At 47.6% G+C, this 16,037-nt stretch overlaps 1 protein-coding gene across 3 annotated transcripts in view; it reads left to right on the plus strand.

Annotated features, from left to right (window-relative positions):
* The window catches only part of VEZF1 (vascular endothelial zinc finger 1), a 30,460-nt gene that overhangs the window by 2,418 nt on the left and 12,005 nt on the right, over positions 1 to 16,037 (plus strand). For 2 of the 3 annotated variants that reach the window (XM_053275625.1, XM_053275628.1), the window contains exons 2-4: positions 8,343 to 9,061; positions 9,703 to 9,766; positions 15,483 to 15,666. In XM_053275625.1, the coding sequence (XP_053131600.1) occupies positions 8,343 to 9,061; positions 9,703 to 9,766; positions 15,483 to 15,666 (967 nt within the window). The remainder of the gene's footprint in view (positions 1 to 8,342; positions 9,062 to 9,702; positions 9,767 to 15,482; positions 15,667 to 16,037) is intronic. The other variant, XM_053275626.1, reaches the window with a different exon arrangement.

The following is a 16,037-nucleotide window of genomic DNA, read 5'->3' on the forward strand; positions in this document are numbered from 1 at the left end:
ACCCTTTGCTGCCTTCTGTGTCCCATTTTTAAATGGCACTGCTTCTCTTCTTGTCCCCTTCCAATTCTGCTCTCTACCATCTTCTGAAACTTTGCCCTCTCATTTTCTCAGTTAGCTTCTCTGCTTCTGCTTCTCACCCTTCTGTTTTTCCCCCCTTTTCTGTCCACTCCAGTGTTGTCTTTGTCACAGTTTTTCATTTTCATCCCAGCGGTGTTTAATTGTGCTTTATTGTTTCCCTTCTTGTTTCCAGTTTTATCTATTTGCTTCTTATTTCCCTAGATCTTCAGTTTGCCCTCCGCTTCCTCTCCCTTCTTTCCAAAGATGTGTTTTCTGGTGTGCTAGTTGCATGCTTCATGTTATCTTCTCCTGACTTCCAAAATGTGCTGCTTTCTCTATTCCATACTTCCCCCCTTTGTTCTGCTCCCCTATTTAAAATTACTGTACTCTGCTCCCTTTTATTTTTATCTCCGTCACATAAAAGACCTTCCATTTCTGGTTTTTGCCACTTATCTGTGGAGTCTTAGAAAAAAATGACTTTATTTGTTAAAAATTACTTGGTGCTCTTTAGGAAACTGAAATCATTGAATGTGATTTAAAGGACAGAATAATGTATTAAAATATGCTCAGTTTTCTTATATGGGATAGGGACCCTCTTATCTGCATATGGAAGCAAACAGTGAACTGCTCGGAGAAGAGCAGGCATTAATGGAGTTATTTGCTGGAATTGATTGGTGTAACAAGAAAATGTTGGGATGTACCATCTGGAGTTGTGGTGAGGGGAAGGTTGCTTTCGGCTTTCTAAGCAATTTGCTAGCCTGCAGCCTGATCTCAAAGAATACTTGCCCAAGAGACATTCCAAGGATTTTCTCCTCAAAATGGGCTCTGAGTAAATGATAAACATGTCTCCTTTTTAGATCTCTCTCCCTGTCTCTGCCCCCGCCCCACTCCAAAACCAAACTAAACCTTAGAGCTGTTTCTGGGAAAGATTCTAGAGTTTAGTGTCGTTAATGATGACACCCTGCAACTTGAGCCCCTTGGCTTTTTGTCTCCTGTCCTTCATGGGAAGTATTAATCTTCCACAAGGAATGCATTCTGCCAGACTCCTTCCTCATGTCTGCAAGCCAGTTGAGAAGCGAGTCCACAAACGTTCTCCTTCTTAAAGGTTGAAAATGTATACTAATGCAGTACCGCTTGTTCTCTCCCCCCTCCCGTTCCTGAAGGTAAAATAATCCTCTGCAAATTACAGGCATGCGTCACTTGCCCATTGAGTCTTCTGTTCTTTTTAAAATACAAAGCGTGGCTCCAGTTGGAAAACATGAAGTGAAGGAATAAATCTGAGGCAAATGCACTGCAGCCTCTTTCTTCTCAAGGAAAATAGTTCCCCCAAGTACAAAGATGAGTCACTCGCTTAGGTGGCCGGTCTCTGGAAGCAGGCTTAGAACATGCTCTTGGAAACAAAATCTGTTTGAGGCGGTGGTAACTAAGCTTTTTTTCCTGTGTGATTATGATCTTTGCTGCATACTCGCTATGAAATATGTTGCCATATGCAGATGCCAGCAATGATCTTTAGGCAGTCCTATCGAGGGTTTAATTTTCCCTCTTTTGAGATTTGAACAGTTAATCTCCTTACTGAAACACCATCTCCATTGCATGGGTTAGAAGGCATTCTTTTATTCTCTCTTCTCCACGCCTCCCCACCATTTTCTCGCATCTTTCCTCGTAACCACTTGCAGGAAATATTATTGTGAAAATAGACCAAAGGACCTTAATGGCCTCCTCACAATTGGTATATCTGTGCCAGAGCACAGTCAGTGTTGTCCGACGACTCTTTCTCCTCTGTAGTTAGATTGAAGTTACATGGTTCAGCATTGATTCTCAAGGATTCAGCATTTCCCTTGGCTAAAAACAAATGACTGTCCTGTAAGCATTTGGCGTGCATACTCCTTTAATATCAAGAGCCATCTCAAAACCGATCGCCTCAAGTGCTTGGGAAGATTGTTAATCTTTCTACCAGTGCTTTGAGGAGGAAGTGGAAGGATATCCCTTGGATGGGTTTTTTCTTCCTCCCTTTCTTGTGAGCTGTCTGTAGTTGCCTGCTTGCCTTTAAAACCACAAATTGTTTTAATCAGTTGTCTAATCAGTTGTTACAGGAGAGGAGAGCTGGTCTTGTGGTAGCAAGCATGACTTGTCCCCATAGCTAAGCAGGGTCTGCCCTGGTTGCATCTGAATGGGAGACTTGATGTGTGAGCACTGCAAGATCTTCCCCTTAGGGGATGGAGCCGCTCTGGGAAGAGCAGAAGGTTCCCAGTTCCCTCCCTGGCAGCATCTCCAACGAGACAGGGCTGGGAGAGAGACTCCTGCCTGCAACCTGGGAGAAGCCGCTGCCAGTCTGTGAAGACAATATTGAGCTAGATAGCCCAATGGTCTGACTCAGTATATGGCAGCTTCCTATGTTCCTATGTACTTTGTTCTGCATAAGGCTTTCAGCTCTTACCTAAATAAATCATGTATGTTATTTAAGACTGGGCAAAAGCTCAGTTTGGGAAGAATGTGACTTCTTAAAATCTTGGCCACTTCTGAACTTGTCTGTATATTGAAGTGCACCTTGGCACTGAAGTGAGTTGCAGGACTCCTCCTTGCCTGTACCCGGGTGTCCGAGCGGATGCTGCTTATCTTGAAATGGTTCTTATCTGCCTAGGGAGTACAATTAAGGGAGAGATCATCTCATGGCATAACCAAGGTATATGACTCACAGATGCTAATTGGCTGAGCTGACATCAAGGCATCATTGCAAAAAATCTTTGCCTCTGGCAGTGGAAGATGACAATGCCAAATCCTCCCAGCCTGGGCTATGAAACTGTTTGGTGTGTGATTGTGTTACCATAGAATTCGCAGGGATGGAAAGCAAACCCACAGCTGTTGATTTGAATGCTAGGCCATATAAAGCCATCCTCTGCAAGTGAATGAAATGACTTACAAAGGGTCGTCAGATGCAGTTTCATGCTGCACGCCCTCATTTATCATTTTACCTCTTGATCCTTGTTTAGAAGGCCTTAATGCGTAGGAACCACAGGGTGTTTGTGGCCAAAAGCAACATTAATTTAGCTATTTTAGCAAACCTTGGCAAGCGGAGTTGCCCGGGTCTCAAGGTACATAGCCTTATTCAGATTGCCTTTTTATAGCGGAAGGGCTCATGAATGTGAGACACTATGATAGTGGTTATTGTATTAAGACAAAGTGTGTTGTAAGCTTACAGTGCTTAATAACGCTGTACAGCTTTAGAAGGGTCCTAAATACCATGGTGGCTGGGCTCGCTGTTACTCCGGTGTACGATGGTGCCTTGAAATGACCTCATTCTTGGTCTTGGCTCAAGGGTTGCATCCCAGCTCGTCTTAGTGGCCCTCTAACAGTACTGTTTGCTGGCCAGGGCCTTAAGCGCTTGAAGGAAATGCGCACCCCATTCATATACAAAATAGTTTATAAAGACTACAGGGAAAAACTGTAAAGGCCTTCGGTTTTGGCTTTCTGGCCCTGCATCTTTGGCTCTACTGCCCATAAAGAACTATTTGGGACATTTTAGAGAAGGGACAGAATCATGTTTTTAGGAGGAATCTTGGTGGGAAGTGGAGCCCTGTGTTGGGTTCATGTTCTGGTCATCTTTCCTCCCGTCCCTGCTTCCTGCTATTAAAAATACACGTGGGCTTCAAATGCAGCTATGAATGCAGGTACCTGGAGGCTCCTGGGGCCGAAATGTTCTGTGCAGCAGGGACAGGGTGTGGAGGTTGGGGGGCGGGATTCAGTCAAGTGCACTGACTGTCCTCCATAGAGAGCCAGCGTGGTGTAGCGGTTAGAGTGCTGGACTAGGACCGGGGAGACCCAAGTTCAAATCCCCCCTTCAGCCATGAAACTAGCTGGGTGACTCTGGGCCAGTCACGTCTCTCTCAGCCTAGCCTACTTCACAGGGTTGTTGTGAAAGAGAAACTCAAGTCTGTAGTACACCGCTCTGGGCTCCTTGGAGGAAGAGCGGGATATAAATGTAAAATATTATTATTATTATTATTATTATTATTATTATTATTATTAACAACAACAACAACAACACTTTGCCTAAGCAGCCTGGTTACCCTTCGGCCCCACCTCTGCCGAGCGACCAGTTCTCAAATGTGGTAGCTGGCATGTGGCAGAAATGCCATGAGAGCAGGTTTCGGTCTTGATAGCCCTCAAAGATGGCCTCTTCTTTTAAATTAAATTTCACAGGAGCAGAGACCTTCGTCCCGAGGAGAAGCTGGGGTGTCTCTGGACTGATGCCAGGCAGAGTACAGGACGGGGCACTGTCAAGGCAGAAATACCTGCCTCTTCTTGCCCTCCGTGAAGCTGACCAGAAGTGCTGACTAGCTGCCTCCAGACCCATCAGTTCTTGCATGGCCTTGGCATATAGGACCACACAAGGGTGGGCTGAGGAGCATCCACACCCCGGGATTGCTTAGTTCAGGGTTTCTCAACGTGTGGGTCCCCAGATGTGATTGGACTTCAACTCCCATAATCCCCAGCCCCAGTGGCCTTTGGTTAGGAATTATGGGAGCTGAAGTCCAATTACATCTGGGGACCCACACGTTGAGAATCCCTGGCTTAGTTGCCCAGCCAGGCTTTTCAAGTGACAGTTTTGGTGGAAGTTCTGCAGCTCATGAGCAAGGGTTGTATTCTTCTGGAGCCAGAAGACTGTCCCATGCACCTGAAGGGAGTTGTCTAGACTTGCCTTCCCCGAAGCAGGAGCACTTGTTTTGCTTGGCAAACGGCTTTTGAAGATGTACGTTTTAAAAGCAGTCTTAAGGGGCTACTGTTCAAAGAAAGGCCGGCTCCACTGGGCTAGCCCAAGCCCTTTGCATGAGCCTAAGCGGCTCTTTGGAACCTGGCCTGGTTTGTTCCTGGGATGGTTTGCAGCTCTTGAAGCGACTTCCAAGCATGCAAACACTTAAGAGAGGCTTTGTTTACACTTGCATATTTGATATTGTGGTTGCTGCTTCTAGACATGGGTTACAGAGAGGAGAATAAGGCTTAGTGGTCACCTGTGGCAACCGAGGCCGCTTTTTCCAGAACTGGACTATTAAAAGAACTTGGGATGTCTTTGGATTGAGAGCAGTTCATTCAGTACTCTTGTCAGTGTTGATTCAGAAGAAGCCATCCATGTGACTTGTGTAGCTTTCCGGTTTTTTTTGCAGCTAGAGAAAAGCAAACTTAACAAAGTGCATATAACATAAAGGCCAACAGATGAAATAGCCAAATGTTTTATTTACATACAGACCTCACTTTATTTAGTTGCGTGTGTGTGTGTATTTCCACACACCCATATGTATATACATATACATATATACACACTGTGTATGTATACAAACAAACAAACATACATAGTGCATGTATACATGCCAAACAATTCAGTGGTACTGAGAACAATTGGTGCAAGGAGCTCTAACGTCCTTGTAAAATCCACAGGGATGCAGAACAAACACTGGTGGCAGGTATTTTGAGTTGTCTCGCAGGTATGTACAGTTGTCTCACTGTTCAGGGTTACCTTGCACTCTGGCACACGAGATGCATTTAAGTTCTTGGTCCTGTCCTATAGGCTTGGATCTGTTTGTGGTGATGGAAGACCTCTTTAATGCACAAAGGTACAAGCAGAACTGGTTATTGCTTTGATTTACAAAGGCTGCCAAATCTTATACTTCCGGACAGTACTCAAGCTTGGTTTTTCCGAGGCATGGCCAGAACAAGATTTTCTTCTGGCAGTGTCACTTGGTGCTTAGGCAACTATGACCCAAGAGTTGTTCCTGCCTTTTGGCCGGTGGTTTGGAGAGAAGCTGCCAGCCCCGCTCTGCCTCTGGTGTGTTGTCCTGTTGGGGACTGTCTTTACATGGGGTGGGGGCAGCATGTTTGAAAAGCACCTTTCCTTCTGTAGGATATTTTCTGTGTATCAGGAGCTCTTAAGTTAGCACTGCAAATGGGGGAAAAAATCCCATCCCTTTCAAGGCAACCATTCATATTTGGTTTAACAAAATCTGCCCTCCCCACGTCCTTCAGTCCAACTGACTTGCCCATTCAAGTCCACCACATGCAGCTGATGTGGCCTCCAGGCCATTGGCTTCTTGTGGTTTGAGAAGTGAAGTCCCGACCCCTTCCACTGGCTAAGAATAATGAGATTGCCTGACCTAAACCTTTCCCCCAAGAAGTTGCTGATGGCACAAGGGGCCCCTCTCTGATTTTCCACCTTTCTCCAGCTGCTTAGAATGCCTTAGTCATTGTGTTACTAAATATATAAACTTCAGAAGGCGTTGAGTTCCAAATACAGGTTCCTTGTGTTTAGTTACAGCACTGGCAAGCTATGGCAAGTATCTGTTTGAATAAACGGTCTTCATTCTCTGGCTTGCAAGCTGGCTCATGGGTGGCATTCGAGGGCAGCCTACCTCTGGGCGGGGGGGTGCTGGTGTTGACAGTTGTGTAATTTCCCCCCTCTAATGTATCAACAGTCTAATAGGGTAGATCGGGCATTATAATTGTATTTATAACTGTAGTTAACCAAATAGGCTGTCATTAGGATAGAGATCACGCAACGGGCTGAGCCGTGCAGCCGACACCCAGTCATTAGTTGTAGGAATGGCTCCCCTCGGGGAATTGAAAAGGGTTGGCTGTAACATGCACCTTGCTCCGTCCGCCTGCCATGAGCGCCTGTGTTTAGAATAGAGCAAGTGGCTTATCTGCCTATCAGGAAATCGCGGAGGGTGAGATTATATAACTAGTGTCTGTTAACCTCAGCTCCTATGGTGGGGATTTGTTCTGGTGTTTCTAGGGGAGAAGAGCCTAGTTTGGGTGAGAGCTGGTGTGTGTGTGTGTTTTTAGGGGATATTGCTAGCATTGAGTTGGCCAACGGTTGGCTTCCAAGAGCCCTTTTGCGCCTGCTCTTGTTGATAATAAAAAGGGAGGCACAGTAGTCCTCTCTAGTTCAGATTGTATTCCGGGGAAGCCTAGAGTGCTTCTTGGGGATATCCCAATAGAAGACTGGGCAACGGCAGACCAGGATGTCCCCTTTTGCAGCAAAATGTAGTTGCAAGAACATTGGATGTGTTCTAAGGTGTTCCCTTACTTTGACAAGGCAACTCTGCAGCCTCATAGGCCTGGATGGGGTCCATGGAAGTGGTATACCCTTCAGGTGCTCCAAGAATCTTCTGCAGTCAGTGGCGGCGGTGTCAGCAGGCGAGGCAGTGTGGCAAGGTCCTCCGAATGTAGTAGGCGGTGAAAACCGCGCTCGTATCGCATTCCTGTCCACAGGTAGTTTGTGTGCAAGAGAGTGCTGGTGTCTGCATGCTGTCAGATAGGAATATTTTCACAACCAGAACGAGGGTTAAGATGCTCCTGTGTAATCTCTCTCCTTCCTTGTTCAGTCTCACACCAGTTTGGCTAGGAAACGTCTAGTGGAAACAAAGGGGTGGTGGTGGTACTTTCTCCCCTCCAGGAAGACCCGTAGGTGACCGTCCATCTCTCTGGATCATACAGAACACACAAGAAACAGACAAGGTTCCACGGTTCTGCTTGTATGAAACTTCTTTAAAGTCTGCTTATCAAATAAGCCTTTCTGAAGCACTCTGTGTTCATCCTCTTCTTAGAAACAAAAGTGTGACCTCTGGTGGGCCTCCATGGAATCCCCTAGTCCAGTGCCTCAGTTAAATTTCTAGGTGCCACGGCTGCTGGCTGCCTGGGATTTGTCAAGTCCTGTCATATCTGCCTGCTGTCTTGGCTGCTGCCTGTGCCTTGCAGCTCTCCTGCTGGGACACCATACCTTCCCATCACTTGCTTCTCTTCCCTCCTTGTGTGTGCAAATAAACAAGCCTGAATCCCAGCTGTCACACAGCTTAGGCAAGTTAAAATACATTGGCGCTTCCCTTAATTCTTGGTGTATAACTTGTTGACACACGCCTGATGTGTCCCTCTTCTCCTTGGTCCGTGTGACCCCTGGGTGCTATAAATGACCTGGATCCTAGAATTGTAGGGACTAAGTGCTGCTCAGGTCTGTCCAAGCAATGTCTTCCATGTTAAAACAAGTCCTGCAACCATGCTGCTAGTAGGGCCTATGTCCTCCACAAATATCTGAGCAGCTGCCTCTTACTAAAGCATAGTGGTATGCTCTCAGTTTACCTAAATTCTGAAGTGTTGACTGTTTTGGTTGTAGGCCCACGAAGCGTCCCATCACCAGTCTACCTAAATTCTGTCTACCTAACTCACCAGTCTATCCCATTCTGTCTGCCTAAATTCAGTCTACCTAAATTCTGAAGTGTTGACTGTTTTGGTTGTAGGCCCACGAAGCGTCCCATCACCAGCAGCAAGCCGCACAGAACAGCTTGCTGCCCCTCCTCAGCTCTGCTGTCGAGCCCCCTGACCAGAAACCGATTTTGCCCCTGCCGATAACCCAGAAGCCCCCCCCTGCACCGGAGACCCTGAAAGATGCCATTGTCGGGATTAAAAAGGAGAAGCCGAAAACCTCCTTTGTGTGTACATATTGCAGCAAGGCCTTCAGGGACAGCTACCACTTGAGGCGCCACGAGTCTTGCCACACGGGGATCAAGTTAGTGTCCCGGCCAAAGAAAGCCCCTGCCACCATGGTACCCCTCATTTCGACCATCGCGGGCGACAACAGCCGGACGTCGCTGGTGTCCACCATCGCGGGCATCCTGTCGACGGTCACCACGTCTTCCTCGGCTGCCAACCCAGGCAGCAGCGCCGGTGCCGCGGCCATGCCGGTGACGCAGGCCGCCAAGAAGCCCAGCAAGCCCGTCAAGAAGAACCACGCCTGTGAGATGTGTGGCAAGGCTTTCCGGGACGTCTACCACCTCAACCGGCACAAGCTCTCCCACTCGGACGAGAAGCCTTTCGAGTGCCCCATTTGTAACCAGCGCTTCAAAAGGAAGGACCGCATGACCTATCACGTGAGGTCTCATGAGGGTGGCATCACCAAACCCTACACCTGTGGTGTTTGTGGAAAAGGCTTTTCGAGGTACCATGTAGAAAATCCCAGGCGAGCTCCAGTATTGGATTTTCATTCCGTATTCGCGAGGGGGGTGGGGAGGGAGGGGGCTGTGAGGAAAGTGGGAGCTGGGAGGGGTGGTGGTGGTGGTGGGGGGATAGGGGACAGGGCTCAGTCTTGGGATGTGGATTTTTAACACTCTAGAGGCAGTTTTTGCCTGCGATGGGAGACAGTGAAGAAATTCTCAAACTAGGAAGTCATTTATGGTTGGAAGTTATGAAACATGGGCAGGTGGTAGACACCGCTTGTGGAGAGCGGGGAGCCTTCATCTGGTCGAACTGGGGCAGTGTTTAGCCTTTATCCAACTAGAACCATCTCCAGTTCTAAGTACATATACGGCTTCTGCCTTTTAAAAATGCGGATTCAAGCCAGTGGGGTGTGTGGAGAAACATAACCGGAACTTTTCAAGGCAGGCTTGTAAACACTTGACTGGTTGCTCCCTTAAAAGCTGCCGTGCAACTAAGGCGAGATAAAATGAACTCCTGCCATTTGGGAATGTCGTTGTGTCATTGGCAGGAGGGTGGGGCATGGCTGCTCTGGTCCTTGGGAAGGAGGCTGGGTTATAAAAGCAACCAGGACTGTGTCTGTAACACGGTTTTCTCTTGTGTCCCCTCTTCCTTTTTCTTTCACAGGCCTGATCACTTAAGCTGTCATGTCAAACACGTTCACTCTACAGAGAGACCCTTCAAATGCCAAGTAAGGGTTTCCATGATTTGTTGAGAGCATAACTTGGGTTGTTAGTTAGCAGTTGGCTAAACGGCTCCATCGTGCAATTTGAATTAGAATCGTGCAATTTGAATAGTTTGAATCTGTCGTGCAATTTGAATCGTTGAATTAGAAGGATCAGTCTGGGCTGAATTGAATCTAGGGCAGGGATTCTCAAACCTGGGTCCTCAGGTGTTATTGGACTTCAACTCCCATAATCCCCAGCCTCAGTGGCCTTTGCTTGAGGATTATGGGAGTTGAAGTCCAATAACACCTGAGGACCCAAGTTTGAGAATCACTGATCTAGGGTCTTTGACCAGAAAAATAAAATACAAGACATAGGTCAATCCAGTACCTAAAATTACCCAATTCCTTGGTTATTAAAATTACTCTGTTTCTAAATTAAAAAGGATTTTAATTGGTAGAATCTGTTAATTCATGGTGAACTCGACGTTCTGCAACACAAAATTTGGCAACACTGTAGGTAATAGCCAGTTGCTGATCTGAGAGAAGAAATGAAACCTAAAATTCATCTGAACATCCTGGTAAGTTTTTAATTTAAAAAGTAGCATTAAAACATTACAGAGCTCACAATAAAATAATGCAATAAAGTAGGACATGCTTCATAGTGTCATTAGCTCCTACCCCACAGGGTCATATATGCTCAATATAGGGTTTTTTCCCATGACCTTCCCCCACCAGCACCACAGATGGGAAGACGTCAAAATGCACCAGAGTTGAAGACCTCAAAGTCCAGACCTTAATACGACCACAGGCGAAACTCAAATCATTTTATTGTCCGACATCCCATCTGGGCTGAGATTCTCAGTCCCAAGGACCCAATTGGGTTCCCTTCTGATCCCTTGGAAGCTCCCCCATCAGGCCCCACCTACTGTAGGGAAGGCCCAGGCTCGGTTCCCGTAGGTTGCATTGGCCAGGTGCCGATCATCTGGGTGACAAGCCAGAAGCTGCTTCTAGGATAGCTGAAAAGGCAAAGGGGCGGGAGGAGCTTCCACTTCTAGAAGCAGCTTCCTCGTCTCGGGGATCCACAAATCTTTGGCTGGCCTCGGTGGGAAGCAGAAATGTGGAGAGTTATATACAGGTGAAACTTGGAAAATTAGAATATCGTGCAAAAGTCCATTAATTCCAGTCATGCAAATTAAAAGGTGAAACTGATCTATGAGACAGACGCATTACCTGCAAAGCGAGAGAAGTCCAGCCTTAATGTGTTATCATTGTGATGATCATGGCGTACAGCTCGTGAAAACCCCAAATCCACAATCCCAGAAAATGAGAATATTCCATGGAACCCAGAAGACAAGGATTGAAGAATCGAACAATATCGGACCTCTGAAAAGTAGAAGCATGCATATGTATTCAGTCCTTGGTTGGGGCCCCTTTGGCAGCAATGACTGCCTCCGTGCGGCGTGGCATGGATGCTCTCAGCCTGTGGCACTGAGGAGGTCTTATGGAAGACTAGGAGGCTTCCTTAGCGGCCTTCAGCTCTTCTGCATTGTTTGGTCTCATGTCTCTCATCCTTCTCTCGGCAATGCCCCATAGATTCTCTGTGGGGTCAGGTCAGGCGAGTTTGCTGGCCCATCAAGCACAGTACACTGTCTACTTTTCGGAGGTCCGATATTGTTTGATTCTACAATCCTTGTCTTCTTGGTTCCATGTAATACTCTAATTTTCTGGGATTGTGGATTTGGGGTTTTCCTGAGCTGTACGCCATGATCATCACAATGATAACAAATTAAGGCTGGACTGATCTCGCTTTGCAGGTAATGCGTCTGTCTCATAGATCAGTTTCACCTTTTAATTTGCATGACTGAAATTAATGGACTTTTGCACGATATTCTGATTTTCCGAGTTTCACCTGTAGGTTCTTGGCACAGCTGTGAGGTACAGAGCAGGGTCAAGGAGGCTTTGCCGCCATGCTGCTAAGCCCTGGAGAAAAGGGCATGGGCTGGTCGTCCTGGCCAGATGGGGGGGAGGAGTGCTTGTCAGTGCCCCCACCAGTAGTTATCGTGTATGGGTCCCAATCATTCCAGTACTGGTTTGGGGGAGACTGGGGTGGTGTTGGTGTGTGAGAACAGTGTGCCGACTGTGTGCTGCCGTCTGAAGCATCTTCCCAGGTTTCAGACATTCCACCGGATGGCGTGAAATGTGTCATGCCCCTTTGGACCCGCAAGCGTGTGCACCACCCAGTTTGAAAGTGGCCACTCTGACCGGCCACCTTCGCTCTTTCCCAGATCAGACTCCTCAGTGCGGTGCTACAGCTTTGGAACGCCTCCTCTGGAGAGGACAGGCTCCCCCTCCCCATCTTTAGGTGCTTAGTGAAGAGAACCTTCATAAGGCCATTCAGAAAGAGAGAATTAAAAGCAGGTAACCTGACCCTCGACCCTTTTGGGCTCGAGCGGTCAGATGCCAGCGCTTGACATTGAGCTCGGGAGCAAATTGGCAACCCGTGTGGCTGTGTCTATAGAACACTTGTAAAGTTGGCTGAGCATCTGCCAGGAATGGAGGAGCCTGCCTTCTGTCCCAGTGGTCGGTTCTGAGCCGTTTTTGGAGGCAGCCCCAGGCAGGCTGGTGAATGGTTGGTGGCCACTGAGCAGATACTTTCCCTCCTAACTCGGCAGTGTGCTACAAACAGTGAACCGTGGGCTAGCAATTAATTTTTTTTCTGGACTAGTAACTTGTCAGCTTATTGAATGAGGCTGAACTTAATGAAGAATAATGTGGGTGGCTTGAGCAGTCGACTTGATTGTTCTGTTGAGCTCAAACGATGTGTGTCTGAGCTGTTTCCCAGTGACTCACCCTGAGCAGCTTTGAACTGGAAGGAAAGATGCTTGATGCTTTGTCCTCCGTTTTTGGTCTGATCATTAAAATGGCCAAGATGGAACTCTCTGCCACAGGATGTGGTGACAGCCGACAACCTGGATGGCTTGAAGAGGGGTTTGGATGACTTCATGGAGGAGAGGTCTATCAATGGCTACTAGTCGGAGGGCTGTGGGCCACCTCCAGCCTCAGGGGAGGGGTGCCTCTGAGTACCAGTTGCAGGGGAGTAATGGCCGGAGAGAGGGCACGCCCTCAACTCCTGTCTGTGGCTTCCGGCGGCATCTGGTGGGCCACTGTGCGAAACAGGATGCTGGACTAGATGGGCCTTGGGCCTGATCCAGCAGGGCTGTTCTTATGGTCAGGAAACCTGTGCAGGAGACAACCTGTGTGTGCATCTAGCATTTATTAAGCCTTTTGTCAACTTGGAACGTATGGATTGTAGCCTCCCCCCTTTAAAAGAAAAAGAAAAAAAGAGCTCCGCTTTCATCCTGGAGTATATTCAGCTCCATTTCATGTTCTTGAGGGGAGCCATTCAATCTTTGGCTTATGGTTACATCAGTTTGGAGAGGGCAGAGGGTCGGCAGGGAACAAAGTTCATCCCCGAATGTGTGTGAACTGGTTTGCATCTGCCTCACCACCGCTCTGTTAAAACTCAGCGGCAAATATGTACTTGGTGGAGGGAATTAAAGGGCCTTACGGGGGGTGTTAGCCACATTTCCTCCAGCAGAGGAGGGGGCGATGTACATGCCAGGACTTGAGGATGTGCAAGTTTCAGCTGGCCTTAGTGCCTGAGCCGGGCAACTGATGGATGTGTCCAGGAGAAGTGAGCAGGCCAAGCAGAGGTGGGTTTCTCCTGCTGCCTTCTGGTCACTTTGGTCCATTGCCACCTTGAGCCAGATAGGACATGACCAGGAGAGGAGGAGCAAGCAAGCAAGCAAGCAAGGTTGGGAAGTCGCCCTCACCCCACCGTGGAGTGGAGTGCGTCACTGGGGGTGAGTCCATACCCCTCCTGGAACGGAAGACGGTCTACCTCTAAAGTTCTGGGCTGACTCCTAGAACTTAAGAACATGGGTTGAGCTTTGACAGGCACGATTTGAAACTGCTGGTGGCAGCCAGGGTCACAGCGCCGAATGTTCTTCTGTGCAGAAACAAGCCCGCCCTCCGCCTAGAAAACCATCCTGCTGGGGAGAACTGCTGCTACTCCTCTTTGTAGACTGCTTTTCCGCAGATGTTCTCTCAAAGCAGTGCACATAGATAAATCCATAAGATGGTCCCCTGTCCCCAAAGGACTCTCGGTCTAAAAAGAAACGTAAGGTCAACCCCAGCAACAGCCGCTGGAGGGATGATGCTATCCTGGGGCAGGATAGGGCCAGTCGCACTTCCCCCACTAAGTATAAGAGAATCACTGCTTTATTATTATTATTATTATTATTATTATTATTATTATTATTATTATTATTAATAATAATAATTCAATTTCTATACCGCCCTTCCAAAAATGGCTCAGGGCGGTTTACACAGAGAAATAATAAATAAAGAAGTGGGCTCCCTGTCCCCAAAGGGCTCACAATCTAAAAAGAAACATAAGACAGACACCAGCCACAGTCACTGGAGGTCCTGTGCTGGGGACGGATAGGGCCGGTTGCTCTCCCCCTGCTAAATAAAGAGAATCACCACGGGAAAAGGTGCCTCTTTGCCCAGGGTCTCGCCCTAGTCTTCTCCCTGGTGTGCAACTTTCCCTGTAGAGGGGTGTTTGTGGGGGGCTTTTTTTTGTTCTTTGAGGAAGAGCCTCTGGGCCTGTGGTGATCCCACACACTCCCCCGAAGTTGCACAGCGGAGGCCCAGGCCAGCACCTCCCTGGCCGTTCCTGCAAAGTGGGGCCTCCCTCCTTGCAGACCCTCGGGCACGGCTCCTGTCCTTCTCCAGTCCCATTTGTAGGGTTCTCTTACGAAGGGTTCTTAGCTGTGTGCTCTTGAGGGCAGAAGACCTGGTGGGCTCTCATGGTAGAAGTCGGAAGGGTTTTGAGTGTCCTCCCATTAAGTTTCTGGACTTCGGCTGGCTTGCGGGGTTTGAGAAGGGGTGTTGGCGGCTTAACGCGTACACACTTAAAAGGTGGCATTTTATTTATTTATTTGATTGATTTGATGTGTTTTAGTAAACCAAAGCTACTCCGTTTTGTCAGTAAACCAAAGGAACTCCTTTGCTTAGAAACTTAAAAAGCTCTAACTCAGAGAAACCTCAGCAAGGCCCAAGGACACAAACTCTGCAAAGAACAATTGATTGATTTTATATACCGCCCTTCCGATAATGGCTCAGGGCGGTTTACAATTAAAACAGAAAACCTTAAAAACAATTAAAACGGAGATACAAATATAAATACCAATTTAAAAAACAACTTTAAAAAAACAATTAAACTATCAAAACAATTAAAACCCTGAAAACCAGGTATTAAAACAATTAAAACCGATTAAAAACCCTGAAAGGGCCCGGCCAAACAGGTAGGTTTTAAGGGCTCTCTTGAAGGACAGTAAAGAGTCAAGATTACGAATTTTGTTGATGTATTTACATTTCTGTCCCGCCGTACACACATGTCCCATGGTGGCTTACAAAAAAACAAAAACAAAACCGCCGCTAATAGCCAGGCATTAAAACAGTTGAAAATTTGAGACGGCAGTAACTTAATAAAAGCAACTCACAACGGGTTGAAGGCTTGCTTAAATGCATGAGGCTTGGGGGCGCTTTCAAAAGCTGCCCGAGATGGGGAAGCTGCTACACCCCGAGGGAGTTGGTGCCAAAGTCTTGGGGCAGCTCTAGGTCTGCTGCAGAGGCAGGGGGTCGGCCTTCAGCTTCCTCTTCCCCTCCCTTGCAGACATGCACAGCTGCCTTTGCCACCAAAGACCGGCTGCGGACCCACATGGTACGCCACGAAGGAAAGGTGTCGTGTAACATCTGTGGGAAGCTCCTGAGCGCCGCCTACATCACCAGCCACTTGAAGACGCACGGGCAGAGCCAAAGCATCAACTGCAATACCTGCAAACAAGGCATCAATAAAAGTACGTGGGGGGCTCCTTGGAGCAGGCGGGTACCAAGCGTATCCGTTTTTAAATGCAGTATTTGAAAGGAGGAGGCGGCTGGGCATTTGAGGACGGGACACGCGATAGTGGAACAAGAGCAATTGTATGCTTACCAGTTAGGCCTGGCCGGAGGAAGAGCATCTCTGGTGAGGAGTGGGGAGGCATCACAAATACTCGTCTCTTGCAGCTGGTGATCTGAGGACTTGCCAGGCTGTGAGCATGGGATGCAGGGCCCCGCCCAGAACCCTTTGAAGCAGGGTGGATTTGATTTAAATCACTAGCAGGGTGGATAAAAATCAATGATTTTTTTTTTTAATCAAAAAAATCCGATTTAAATTTTAAAAAAAATC

Source organism: Hemicordylus capensis, chromosome 12, assembly GCF_027244095.1.
Source record: "Hemicordylus capensis ecotype Gifberg chromosome 12, rHemCap1.1.pri, whole genome shotgun sequence".
Taxonomy (NCBI): domain Eukaryota; kingdom Metazoa; phylum Chordata; class Lepidosauria; order Squamata; family Cordylidae; genus Hemicordylus; species Hemicordylus capensis.